At 46.9% G+C, this 13,601-nt stretch overlaps 1 protein-coding gene across 8 annotated transcripts in view; it reads left to right on the top strand.

Moving 5' to 3' along the window:
- The window catches only part of DLG3 (discs large MAGUK scaffold protein 3), a 52,388-nt gene extending 38,787 nt beyond the window's left edge, over nt 1–13,601 (top strand). For 3 of the 8 annotated variants that reach the window (XM_070365599.1, XM_070365598.1, XM_070365597.1), the window contains 9 exons: nt 2,705–2,881; nt 3,105–3,180; nt 5,927–5,972; nt 9,240–9,290; nt 9,736–9,837; nt 10,318–10,490; nt 10,882–10,991; nt 11,325–11,416; nt 12,482–13,601. In XM_070365599.1, coding sequence (XP_070221700.1) covers nt 2,705–2,881; nt 3,105–3,180; nt 5,927–5,972; nt 9,240–9,290; nt 9,736–9,837; nt 10,318–10,490; nt 10,882–10,991; nt 11,325–11,416; nt 12,482–12,588 — 934 coding nt within the window. In that variant the 3' untranslated portion in view covers nt 12,589–13,601. Of the gene's footprint in view, nt 1–2,704; nt 2,882–3,104; nt 3,181–3,997; nt 4,098–5,926; nt 5,973–7,673; nt 7,716–9,239; nt 9,291–9,735; nt 9,838–10,317; nt 10,491–10,881; nt 10,992–11,324; nt 11,417–12,481 lie in introns of all 8 variants that reach the window. The other 5 variants (XM_070365601.1, XM_070365602.1, XM_070365596.1 and 2 more) reach the window with 4 other exon arrangements.

The following is a 13,601-nucleotide window of genomic DNA, read 5'->3' as shown; positions in this document are numbered from 1 at the left end:
ATATTGTTTAACCAAAAAAATGTGATGTAACTAAGTTGGGAGAGCAGAGGAAAAAGGATGGGTGAGTGCTGTAGAAAACCAATACATAATGCCTAAAATATAAAAAACAAAACAAACAAGAAGAAGCAGTTGTTTAGAAATATGTTAGAAAAGAAAAAGAAACACCTAAAACATTTGAAAGCAGTTCCTTTTAAAATTGACTTACATTTTTTGAAAGTCGTAAAAGGAACACATGCCTGTGGTTAAAAAACAAGTCAAACAGTTCCATTCCTGACACTGCAGTGGGAACTGCTGGAATTCTTGTTGCCTTGGATCTGTACTTATTTGGTTTTTACTTAGCTTGTGTTATGTGTTTTAATATTGTAAAGTGTCTGAAATTCATCTTAGAAGTAAACCGGCCTTTTAGTTTTATTTAAATCTCAGATGTTTAATCAATAACCAATAATTGGATTCCTCATCCACAAAACGTTTATGTCCACTTTACCATATGTACTTCAGCTTCTTACTGCTGTTGCCAAACATCAATATAGTTCTGTGAGGTGCTAAAATATATATTGGATTGTCCCTTTTATGTTTTAAACTTATAACCAGTAAACTCTCCCCTCTAATCTTCTAGAACCTCATCCTAATCTCTCCTAACTCATTTAAATATCTTTCCCTCTCCAAACTGATTTGTTCTGAATCCAAGCTCTGTTCTTTTCCTTACTACATTTGTTTTAGTCTTTGAAGCTCAGAATGACATTTAGTGTTTCTCATTGTCACTTAGGATAAGGTCTTTACCTTGCATCTCTTCAGAGGAACCTCTGACAGAATACCTTCCTTGCTTTAGGACACTCAGTTTCAAATGCAGTGTAAATGCATTCAGATTTGATTCTGTCACACAAAGCCCAGAAAGAACCTCAGGGATGGAGTGCCTCCTTAACCTGCTGACCTTGGCCTCTCTCCATATTGCTTTGAGTGTGTAAATTGAGGCAGATAAAGGTCTTCTGAGAGCTTCACTGGTGGCTCAGTGGTAAAGGATCTGCCTGCAATTCAGGAGACCTGGGTTCAATCCCTGAGCCACGAAGATTCCCTGGAGAAGGGAATGGCAGCCCACTCCAGGATTCTTGCCTGGAAAATTTCATGGACAGGGGAGCCTGGTGGGCTACAGTCCATGGGGTCGCAAAGAGTCAGACATGACTGAGCATGCACACACAAAGGTCTTTTGTCAAAGTTCAGGTATTTTCATTTTCAAATAATCTGACAATGATTTCTTAAGGATTGCATCATAAGAAGTTGGCGGGCTACTGTCCATGGGGATGCAAGAGATTTGGACATGACTTAGTGACTAAACAGCAACAACAGTATTTCACACTCCACAGTTTTACAACCTTCTCCATTTCATTTGGGCTGGCCTGCACAGGGGGAAATAGTATGTTTTCCTTTGCAGCTTCCAGCTGAGCCACATACCACCGTACTGCAGGTAGAAGTCTTAAGTCTTGGAACTAGTTCTGGGAACTCTGCTCGGCTGTGTGTGTAAAGGTGTTAACAGAGAATATGAAGACAGCCTAGATTGCAAGTAGAAAAATACAAACTTCTCACTCACCTGTTTGTGGTGACTCCATATGAGGAGAGATCCAGAGGAGGAGAAAAGTAGATACTTTCATGTAGATGGATTTGTTCCCTGAGCAGGAGAGCTCTGCTGTCAAGTACCAGCTTCTCCAGAGCAGGAATCAGCGGTGTGTCCTGAAGGATTGAGCTTGTAGCTTTGGTTTAAGTTTGCCTTCAAATCTACCCCCTTTCCCAGTATCTGATCATATATGAGGTCAGATTAATGTTTCTAAGGCTCTTTTGATGTGTCCCTTCCTTACTCCCAGATCTTCAGAGGTCACTGGATCAGGTCTGTTCAAGGCCTTCCAAAATTTGCCCCAGATCTTTATTTCTAAGCTCGTTTTCCATAACACTCACTTACAACCTAGCTGGTCTCTTACCTTTTTTTTTCAAGAGATGGTATAGCTCTCTTCCCACCTTCTCCTACCTTCCCATTTAATCTTTATTCCACGTGTCTTGTCAGAGGACTTGGGTTCTATCCCAGATTAGTTTGGTGTGTGACCTCAGTCAAATTATTCTTCCTCTCGAGCTTCCATTTTCCTATACATGAGAGAGAGAGAGAGAAAGAAACTGAATTGGGAGACTTATTTATACAGACCCTGTCAAGTTTATCATTGTGTGGGTCAACATCAGCCTTAGCTTTGTTGCTACAGAACCCAGGGCATTTTCACTTTTGTATTTCTTCATCATTTACCATTCATCGCTTGGGATTGTAGTTAACATTTATGTCCTATTTTCAAGTAGTTTTTGAAGATTTGTTATAAACTGAGACAGCCCATTGGCAGAGCTAAATTGTTTCTGGAGGATGTGTCTGAGGGAGAAGACTAGCAAGGGTGTTCTGCTTTGGACTTTCACTTTGTGTCCAGAAGCTGGGAGGAGATGGGAGTCATGAAAGATTTTTGTTTTTTCCCTTATGTAACTTGCTGGGAGAATAGAATATTTACATTGTCAAGACTGAAAGAAGGATGCAGTCTCCCACAGGATTCCTTCCGGTCTGCTATAAGGCTGCTGGGTCTGTGCTGACTCTGGGTTGGCCTTCCTCCACCATCCTCCACCACCCTTCCATCCATCTAGGGTTGAGGCAACAACTTCATCTTTCACTCTTCGTTTCCAGGGCCTTGTTTGATTATGACCGGACTCGGGACAGCTGCCTGCCAAGCCAAGGCCTCAGCTTCTCCTATGGTGACATTCTACACGTCATTAATGCATCTGATGATGAGTGGTGGCAGGCGAGACTGGTGACCCCACATGGAGAAAGTGAGCAAATCGGTGTGATCCCCAGTAAGAAGAGGTGAGTTGTCATGATCATGAGAGACGCTTTCTTTACCCTCTTCCTGGTATTGATTTCTTTTTTACCTATTATACTGTAAGTGCTTGAAAGCAGTGGATGTGCATTATTACTCCTTTTTGGTGTTGAATTGGTGCTCAGGACATGATTATGATTCAGTGAACCAAAGATGGCTGCTGAGACCATGCACTGGCAGTAATAGGACTTCTTTCTCACTCCCACACAGGGTGGAAAAGAAAGAAAGGGCTCGATTGAAAACCGTGAAGTTTCATGCCAGGACGGGGATGATTGAATCTAACAGGGTAAGTGGGGATCCCCAAGGAAGTCAGCCATATGTAAAGAGGCATAAGAAACTTGAAATCTGTTTGGTGGATAAGAGAACTGGGGAGCACAAAAGAATATCTCTTTTTCAGGGTGCTGCCTGTGTCCTATCAGAACACTGACTGCTTTTCAGAAAGCAGAGAAAGGGGGCACCCAAACTCTACAGCCAGGGTTACTCCTCTCAGCTGGGTAACTGGTTCCTAAAGATGTATTGGAGTTGCACTGTCTGGAAGGCTGTCTTTCTTGGGGCATATGAAACCATTTGTGGGTATCTCCCTGGCTGTAGACCCTTTTGGAGCTGTGGGGACCCTGAATAGAGCCTGGCTTCATCATCCAACCAGGAAGGCCAGCCTCAGAGCTCCGACCGCCCTCCAGACCAAACAAAGCATGAGGGCTCTATCCATTCACCCCTTTTCTTCTGTGAGCTTCGCAGGCCAAAGAACTTCCGGAGCAGTAGAGGGAAGAGAGACATGGAGTAGATGGCTCTTTGTTTATCAGTGGCACCTTAGGGAATGAGTCCAGGAGGCTACAGTGACCTTTGTCATTTAGGATGTACCAGTGAGTGCTGTGAGTCTGGATTAGGTAGAAACCTCTAACATCCCTACAACATTTTTCTGTAAACATAATTTTTCCTCTTACATCAACTTTCATTTAATCTCATAGATTCCATTTGTGAGAGGTGGTCTTTTATTTAGCTCACCATTGTCTCCATTTTAGTTTTTCTTGCATGCTTTAAAATCCATTGTTCTGTTTTTTTTTTCTTCTGTCCTTCCCCTCCATCTTCATGTTCTTTCACAGTCGATCAAAACGAAACGTAAAAAGAGTTTCCGCCTCTCTCGAAAGTTTCCATTTTACAAGAGCAAAGAAAACATGGCCCAGGAGAGCAGCGGACAGGAACGTAAGTAGCAGCAGGGAACAGAGAGCAGACCACCCACAGCCCCACCCTCTCTGCCTCAGTTGCACTGAAGACTGGGAAAGTGTGTTTTGTGTGTGTGTGTGCATATGCACACACGCATGTCCATCCGTCCATTGTGTGCATGCATGTTTTTATGTGTGTGTACCTGCGTATTTGCAGAGTCAGGGTAGAAGTTGGTCTGTACAGGGTGACGTTGGGTCTTTTTTGTCCAACTCTTCCTTCTGAAAGGATGTTGGAGGCTCTGAGGTAGAAGTGATTGCAGGGGGGCCCAGTGGGAAGTCCCGGCACTACTAGTGTTGGGAGTGCCAGGCTGAGCTCTGCTCTGGTGCTGATGAGCAGTTACCAGCTACTGTGTCAAATTTAGAAAATGGTTTTTCAAGAGAATTAAGTCTAGGGACTCAGTGTTGCTCTCCCGGCTTCTTTTGCTTGTGTTTTCTTTCCCTTATCTTTGCTCATCTGTGTCAAGAGAAGAGCCTTTTCTTATCTGGACACTCAGAGTTGGGCCGAGTTCTTGAATCACACACATGTGCCTACGCACACAGAATGTTCACATGGGTCTAACAGACTCAACTGTCTTCCCAGAGTGATTACAGAGCCACCTTTCAAAATAAAATCCTTCTTGCTAAAAGGAATTGACACCAAACAGGAATTACTTAGCATTGTCCAAATAAAGGTTTATTGAAGAAACACAAAACTGGTTTGGTAGAAAAGGCCATAAAGCTGGGCTAAGTTAACTTGCAATGCTGAGAAATATTCTTTTTCTGCCATATGCCTCAGAAATTAACTGCTCTCACCCTAACCTTAAACACCAGGTCAGGCTGGTGAAATGTTTCTCACGTGGCTCATGGTAAATTGTAAACCTCTGTCCTGGGCTATTGGGATGGCAGGAAACTAGTTCTGGAAGGGAATGTCCTTTTTCTAGGCCAGCGTGTCTCGTGGTCATGGGATACGTGGGTCTGGGGTGGTAGCTGGTAGATTACAGGGGTGCCCTTGTCCCGATAGAGGTTAGGGCTCACAGTCCTGGGGAGCTCAATAAGAAGGCCATCTGAGATAGAGGCCTGAGGTGAGGGCGCCACAGTTGTGTGTGTGTGCAGATTCCAAAAGTTACCCGCTGAGCCCAACCTATGAGGGTTCACTGTTGAGTGGCCTAGCTGAATGGGGGAGGGAACTGGCTGTCGGGTAAGAGTTGAAACTGCCTAGTGCTTATTCTTCAGAAGCTGAGCTCATCCCCTGTGGCCTGCACAACTCATGTCAGCTTGGAAGGCCACACCTCAGACTGCATGAAGCTTTCCCTGAAGGGTTTGGACAGAGCAAGTCAGTATTGGGAAGCTCCTTGGGATGATGATTATGGTACCTGCCTGTCTACCACACATAGATGTTTGATTTTTCATTCACCTTCAGAGGGAAATGATGATTTCAGGGGCAAAGCAGAAATGGCTCTGTAACTACAAATTTAGTCAAAGCAGGTACTCCAAGCCTTGGTAAGTCACCTGTCTGTCTTGTCAGCCCGTGTAGGCTCTAGACCACCTCAAAGAGGTCATTCACTCCGAGGCCTTCTGGCAGCAAATTGGGCAGCATGAAGTCCAGGCATTTTATCTGACCCGGGACGTTCTTCCTGTAGCAAAGTTCTTAACCTCACTGTAGCTATAGGTCTTCGTGGTATTTCATACTCTGTCACTGATGCTCACCTGTCTCTGTATTCTTCCTTCCCCTTGTCTTTTTTCTCTATTTTCTTTCTTCTCCCCAATTCTTTCCTGCCCTCCCTCCCTTCTTCCCTCCCTCCCTCTTTGTTCTGCTGTCTGTGAAATTAGGACTTCCCTGGGTTAAGTGACGATTATTATGGAGCAAAGAACCTGAGTAAGTCAAACTTACATACTGTTAACTGTATTTCTGGCATGAGTGGAGATGCTGGGGTTGGGGTTATAAGGGACGTGGGGTTGGGTGGAGGGGACGGCAGTGAGAGAGTTTGTGAGGATGGATGCCACCACAGGAGGAAGTAGAAGTGGCTCTGAGTGTCACACTTTTGCTCTGGATCCCTGCAACCATAATAAAAGCCTGTCATTCATCTCTGTTTTTTCCTTTTGTACCTTGAAATGGTGTGGAGCTGTCTTGGCATTCCACCTTACAAGTGAGGGGGGCAGCAGGTGCTTCTCCAGGGGTGACCACTCAGCTCATCTCTAGCCTGTTGTTGAGGTGAGGGGTACCTCAACAGTGCCCGCTGTAATCTTCTCCCAGTGACACAACACTAAAGGATTGGGCTTAAGATTTAGCTGTTTTAGTCTGTCTAAACAGGGGGTGATAGTGCTGTGAAGCCCTTTACCCAGCAAACATCTGGAATGTCCCAGCAGGTTCAGGGCCCTCAGCAGATGGTGCAGGCTGGCTCTCCAGAGCGTCTCTAAGGGGCTGGGTGGGTGGGGATCTCAAGAGCGTTTTATGGACTATGTATATTTAGTGCTTTAGCTTAGAAAACTCTGACCATCCTCTCACCTCTGGAAAATAATCTTAGAGTTGAAAAAAGAAGGGACCTAGATGACAGGGCCTCATCCTCCCTGCTGTGCACACAGGTGCGTGTGTGCACACATGCAGCCATGCCCGGCCGGTTCTCTCAGCAGATACTCTCCTTCCATGAATAATAAAGGCATGAGAGTAAAGGTGCTTCCTCCGTGGGTTACTCAGGAGCTAGCATGGGTGACTCAGCCAGTCTTTCCTGGGGGCCACAGCATATCAGTCTGGAACAGTGTCATCTTGGCTGAAACGAGCAATGCCTCACTCCATGGTTTGTTTTGTTCATGTTTCATCTCCATTTGCCTGTCATCTTGGGAGTAGTGCATTTTGTTTGGGCCAAACTGTGCTTTGTGCCTCCTGTGAGTACAGTTGCTCTGCCCACTCAGATATGGGTGGGTCCCAACAGTCTGAGACAAGAGGATCATCTTATCTTCCATGTATTCTTCATTTGTTGTCTCTGTTTTCTCGTCTTTTCATGGATGGAGGAGCATCCCCTTTCACCACTGGGGCCAAGCCCTCCTTCCGGGTAGCGATGTCAGGAGGGCTGTTGGTTCCACCAAATGGCCAACATGTCATTCCCTGGTGACTGTTCATCCAGCCCAGTGCTTAGCCCCCTAGTCCTGAAACACCGCACAATTCTGTTCTTCAGGGGTTCTATCTGGGGAGGAAATTCAAGAGCAGCCTGCTCACTGGGCTCCTCTTTGCCACTGTCACTGCCTTTCCTTTCCTATTGACAGCATTGGGAGATGCATTCTGAGATAGGATTTGGAAACCATCCAAGTCAGTTCTCTTGATTCAGATGGAGAATGGAAGCTGGTAGTCTATAATGGAGGGCCTTGGAAGACTGAAAGCACCCTGGGGACAAGTGTGAGGTGGCCAGGGTCTCAGGATTGGAGCTGCACCTCTCAGCTGGTAGCCTGATGTGGCAGGCCTCCCGTGGCCTGACTTGGTTGGCAGCTCAGCATTCGGCTCTTGGAGCATTTGAGTTTTGTGCTGCGTATGACCTCTCAGTGGTGTGTTCTGAATCAGAGTCTCTTTCTTGTTGGCTTGCAGAGGGAGTGACATCCAACACCAGTGACAGCGAAAGCAGTTCCAGTAAGTGTGTGTCATTCTTCCCCATGGCATGTAGCTCTACCACGTGTCCCAGCCATCCTCATTCCAGCATTGCATGGCTGCCATATCTGTTCAGAGGCTAGTGCTTCTTTTAGCCATGTACACTTGGAGATCCTGGAAATGCTGTGGCCATTTTGTCCCTGTGGGATGGGGTTTAGGCTGTGGATTAAAGGAGAGAATATATGCCCTGCACTTCTGGCCAGGACTTGACTTAGGAGCATCCCTACTGTAGGCACTTGGGGCTGTAGGTGCTGCCAGTTCACATATTTGCTCAGAGACCAAAAGGAGAATGGCTCCTAGGGGATATTGTCCTGAATTGCCTTTCCAGGTCACTAGTACCTCCTGGGTGAAGGCTTGGTATCTTTGCCTTTTTGCTGGGCTAAATGACCAGGTGACAGCTCAGGTTTCCTACAGAAATCCTGTGACCAGGCCAGAGAAGCCACAATTCAAACCCCATGAAGTTTGGGACTACTGGCCTTTTAGGAGTTGTAGCTAGAGGCCCTGAGAATGCATCCCAGGGCTCGATGCAAATATCGCTGCCTTCCCTAGCACTGCTACCAAAGTGAGACCTCCTAGTACATAGTACCCAGAGAAGGCAATGGCAGCCCACTCCAGTGCTCTTGCCTGGAAGATCCCATGGACGGAGGAGCCTGGTAGGCTGCAGTCCATGGGGTTGCTAAGAGTCGGACACAACTGAGCAGCTTCACTTTCACTTTTCACTTTCATGCATTGGAGAAGGAAATGGCAACCCACTCCAATGTTCTTGCCTGGAGAATCCCAGGGACAGGTGAGCCTGGTGGGCCGCTGTCTATGGGGTCGCACAGAGTCGGACACAACTGAAGTGACTTAGCAGCAGCAGCCAGTACCAAGTTGCTTGGTGACTCTTAGGAAGTCCTCATCATTGCTAGGATAGATGGAGCTCTCCTGTGTGGGACGAGCAGGGCTCAGTACTGCTCTTAAAGGGCACTGGGGACCTTAGCCCAGCCTTGTGCCACTTTTCTGGGTGCTTCTTCCAGTGCAGGGAAATAGGCAGACCCTAAAAAGGGTAAAGTTCAGCTGCAGCTTTGGGGACCTACACGAGTGCCCTGACTTCCTTGCCTACAGATGAGGGACCCAGGCAGTGTGTCTCCGTCACTTGAAGCTTTTCCTGTGATTCTTTGTGGAGCAAGAGGGCAACTGAGCAGAGCTGACTGTTATCTATAAGAAGAGTCCTGGGACATTGGGGTGGTTTTTGGTGGAGGCTTAATGGCTTCTGGGTCATGTTCCTTTGCTCAGCTATATTTTGCTGAACAAGAGGACTCCTGACTCCTGTCTCAGGGGTGGTGAATGGTTTCCTGTGCTTTCATTCCAGCAGGCAGTAGACAAGCCCATGGCACAATTGTTAGCAAGAACCAGTTGACAAGGCTGTTTTCTGGTAGAGGTTGGGGTGCAGTGAATGTTGTAGGGAGATGAGGATACAAGGAGGCAGATTATAAAGTGCTAACATGTCTTCAATTTTTGTTGCAGAAGGACAGGAGGATGCTATTCTGTCATATGAGCCAGTGACACGGCAAGAAAGTAAGCCCCCTTCTGAGAGTCTTGCCTTTGAGCTAATCTGGTAGTAATGGGACCCAAACTGGTTGGCCATGGAGACAGAGGAGAGATTGACGAGAGATGGCGAAGGTCAATTTCAGTGGGTGTGTGGCCACTGCTAAAAGAGAGGCTCTGGTCCCTCTCTTCAATGGCTGCTCTGAAAAACCTTGCTTAGCTGTTGGTGCCCATGCACAGATTTCTCCTGAATCTGTCGGAAAGGGAGACGCTTCTGATTTCATACTTGCCTTGGACTTAGATATTCTCAAATTAAAGCCTCTTTGATGTCTTTGTAGTTAAAAGGCAAAATGGTTGAAGATGTGCTGCTCTGTCTGAGCAGTGGCTCCAGCACCTCATTGCTCTAGGCAGACGAGGAGGGAGGTCAGGCCGTCTGGTGAGGGCCTCACTGACTGTCTCCATGCTCGCTCCCCAGTTCACTATGCAAGGCCTGTCATCATCCTGGGCCCCATGAAGGACAGAGTCAACGATGACCTAATTTCGGAATTTCCACATAAATTTGGATCCTGTGTACCACGTGAGAGCCCAGGGTGTCTTTGGGAGGGAGGCGTTGGTGTCCTGGGAATTACTGTTGCTCTCATGTTTTATGGAGAGGGCCTGCGGCTGGGTTCTAGGTATCTCTGGGAATAGGGTACTTCCAACCCCCCAGAAGAGATTAGGCAGCCATATATTCCCCCAAAGCTGTCCCAGCCCACTGGGACAGCTTGTTAGGCTTGCTGGCTCCTGTACCACATTTGTCACCATCTCTCTGCCAGATCTTGGCCCAGGAAACCCCATCTTTCTGGTCCAGTTGAAGCTAAAGCAGATAGCTCCTTGTGTGTGTGAGACCTGGTGATTAGAAGAGATATAGGCAAGAGAAACTTCTTCCCAGCCTCTTTGCCCCATTCATCTGGAGTGACTCTGGGGCCCTGCAGGGGGGCAAACAAGTCAGCCCTTGGTGGCGTGAGGGCTTGGCACATTGTCCTTGTGCCACAGAGCATTTCCTCTCTTCCTGCAGATACTACCCGGCCTCGGCGTGATAATGAGGTGGATGGGCAAGACTACCACTTTGTGGTCTCCCGAGAACAGATGGAGAAGGATATTCAGGACAACAAGTTCATTGAGGCAGGCCAGTTCAACGACAATCTCTATGGGACCAGCATCCAGTCAGTGAGGGCAGTTGCGGAGAGGGTAAGGAGAGAAGTGGTCGCTCTACAAAATTACCCCTGAAGGGAGGCACAGAAATGCTCCTGCCAGAATGCCGCATGGATCCTCATCCTTCCAGCACATGGCCTAGCCAGTGGCAGTGCTGACCAAAACCACGCCTGTTCTGCATGTTCCCAGCCCCTGGTTGGAGATGTCTCTCTCCTCTGTGCAACTCACCCCAGAGCATCACCCTGCCTGCATCTACAGATGTGGCCTTTTCTGGATAGTAGGAGCCAAATGTGGAGCCTGGGTACCTCAGAGGTAGAATCTTCCAGGCCTCTCTAGGTGGCCCCACATTTCTCACAGGTGGATATTGGGGTCAGCACCATGGGTAGATGGAGACTAGGTGGACTGATGGCAGTCCTTTCTTTTTCAGGGCAAGCACTGCATATTAGATGTTTCTGGCAATGCTATCAAGAGGCTGCAGCAGTCGCAACTTTACCCCATTGCCATCTTCATCAAGCCCAAGTCCATTGAAGCGCTTATGTAAGTATTTGCTGAGATTCTCAGCTAGGAGAGGGCTCTGGAAAGGCAATGAAAAATCAAGTGGTTTGTTGGGCAGGGGTAAGACCCAGTGGGTACTCAGTGGAAAGTCTGTGTCCCTCTCTGTTCACTGGAGGCTCCTTTGGATTTGTGTCCTCATGCTTGTGCCCCTAGTTAAGCTTTAAGACCTAGAAGTTTGGGGAAGATGTTGAGCCTTAGGCCACTACTGTTCTCAGAGGGCAGCTAAGCAGCTTTCCAGGGGGCCTGGAGCAACCCTTTATGTTAATCAAAACATAGAATCTAGTTTGGTACTATGTTCTTCTGTATCTTTGGAAGGGAAATGAACCGAAGGCAGACATATGAACAAGCAAATAAGATCTATGACAAAGCCATGAAACTGGAGCAGGAGTTTGGAGAATACTTCACAGGTAAGTCTCCCCATTGTGCAGCTTGGGTGTGGGAGCAGGCAGACACCTATTCTATGAGGTTTTTCCAAGAGGCCTAGATGCCTGGCACAGTTTCTGGCTGCTTTTGAGCTCGAGCATTTCCAAAGTACTCGAGTGCCCTCCAGCCAGAGTAGTTTAGCCAGTTTATAGTTTCAACCATCATCAGCAAACGCTTTGATTGTTTTGTGCATTCTGTCTTCGTGTCTTCCTAGACTGTAGCTCCCTGTTTTAGTTTGTTTTCCTGCCCCTCCAGGCTCCCCCATCCAGCATTGGCTGATTGCATGTTTTACGTGCTGAGTGAACATTTGTTGATGATGATGGTTGCCTGGTGTGGTGTTCAGGTGTTCTCTGTCAGTGTGTGCACACATGTGTGTGCATGTTTATATGGTCACCTACTTTAGAAGGGCAGTTCCTAAAAGGTTGGGAAGGTTTCTGTGTAATATGTTGCTTACCTTTTGAAGTATGGTGACCTATGTATGCAGGTTGGTGCTGAGTAAACTCTAGCTGGTGATGCTACAAGGTTAGCTGGCCACAGGATTCATAACTGTTCTCGCATACCTTGGGTCCTGGAGCTCCGTTTTCTGTCAGCCACTGTGTCCTTGTTTGCTGCGCTGACCTCTGACATAATGCAGATGTGATGGCCCCAGGAGCACTGCATCTTGCCAGAAATTGTGACTTGCAGCTCCTGCTCTGGATAACCAGGATTTTCCAAATCTTCCAATGAGGCTGCATCAGAATTGCCAGCTGCTGGCCTTATGGCAGCCAAGAGCAGTACAAACTGCAAGGTCTGGCATCTAATGGGTGCTCAGTAAACATTTTTTTGAGCAACACATTTTCCTACTCATTGCCGCCCAGTGTCACTGTCTCAGCAAGTTGACTTCAGGCCCTGGGCCTTGAGTGCCCGCTAGCTTCCCCACCGCCCCAGGCTCTTGGACTGCCACCTAGTGAACAAGCTGGGCTGAACTGTGGGCTGGTTGGGATGAACCAGACTGTCAGGGTTTGAGGGGTTGCTGTGGACCATAATGATAATTCTGTTTTCTTTTTCAGCCATTGTACAGGGTGACTCACTGGAAGAGATTTATAACAAAATCAAACAAATCATTGAGGACCAGTCTGGGCACTACATTTGGGTCCCATCCCCTGAAAAACTCTGAAGAATCCCCTCCAACCATTCTCTTGTGAGCAGAAGAAATCAAGTCCCTCTTCCCTCCTCCCTCTTCATTCCTGTCCCCACGGGGAGAACAAATGACTACTGTTCTTGTCCCCTTTTTTAGATATGTCCAAAAATTAAGTTTTCTAGTCCTGTTCTGTTTTTTTAAATTTTTGTTTTGTTTCAGTTTAATTTTGGGATGATGCCATCTCACTCATCATGTGACTGTGCCCATGCCTGCATGAACCTTTCCCAAGCACTAGCACAGGTGCAAATCCATCAGAGTCATTGTTTTCATAAAAACCAAGCAGAAGAGAAGAGAGGAGGACTGATGGAAAGACAGACTGGACGGCTGCGCGGCTTGTGAAGTGAGCCCTTCACACCACATGAGGAGAGGCTCCCGGGCTTTGCTACGATCTGTATGTGGCCTTGCGGCTCAGGACGGCGCAGTGTCATGGCGACAGAAAGTATCTTATTTATATATAGATATATATATGTAATTTATATAAAATATATAGAAATTATTATATATATATATTATACTCTCTCATATAATATATATATATATTCACACGCATTTGGACTAGAAAATCTATGGAGACTTCATCAATGGTACTGTGTTATTAGAGAAATGCTTTAATTTTCATATTCTAATCAGATGGCATCTTATATCCCAACTGGTTGGGGAGGAAGTGAAAGTGGTAGTAAGTGCTGGACTGAGGGCACCCACATTGGTCATTCCCTTGAGAGCTAGGCTTTTCTCTAGAAGGGATCAGCCAGAGGACAGTGAGAAAGGGCTTTTGCCCAGGGGTCAGATGCTTGGAGCCGTGACCCAAGAGCTGATGCTGCCCTTGGGGCAAGTCAGGCCCGCATGTGGGGAGCCAGAGAATGGCTAACGGTGCTCCTGCCATATTAAATTGCTGATTGTTTTATGCCACCTGATGTGTCTGCATGAGAGGTTTCCTTTTTGTTCATTTTTAAGCTGCTGTTAAACCAAAACCATGTTGTGCTACTGTG

This window comes from Bos mutus, chromosome X (genome assembly GCF_027580195.1).
Source record: "Bos mutus isolate GX-2022 chromosome X, NWIPB_WYAK_1.1, whole genome shotgun sequence".
NCBI classification, from domain to species: domain Eukaryota; kingdom Metazoa; phylum Chordata; class Mammalia; order Artiodactyla; family Bovidae; genus Bos; species Bos mutus.
Note: the sequence above shows the minus strand (reverse complement) of the source record. Positions and strands in the feature narration are given on the sequence as shown.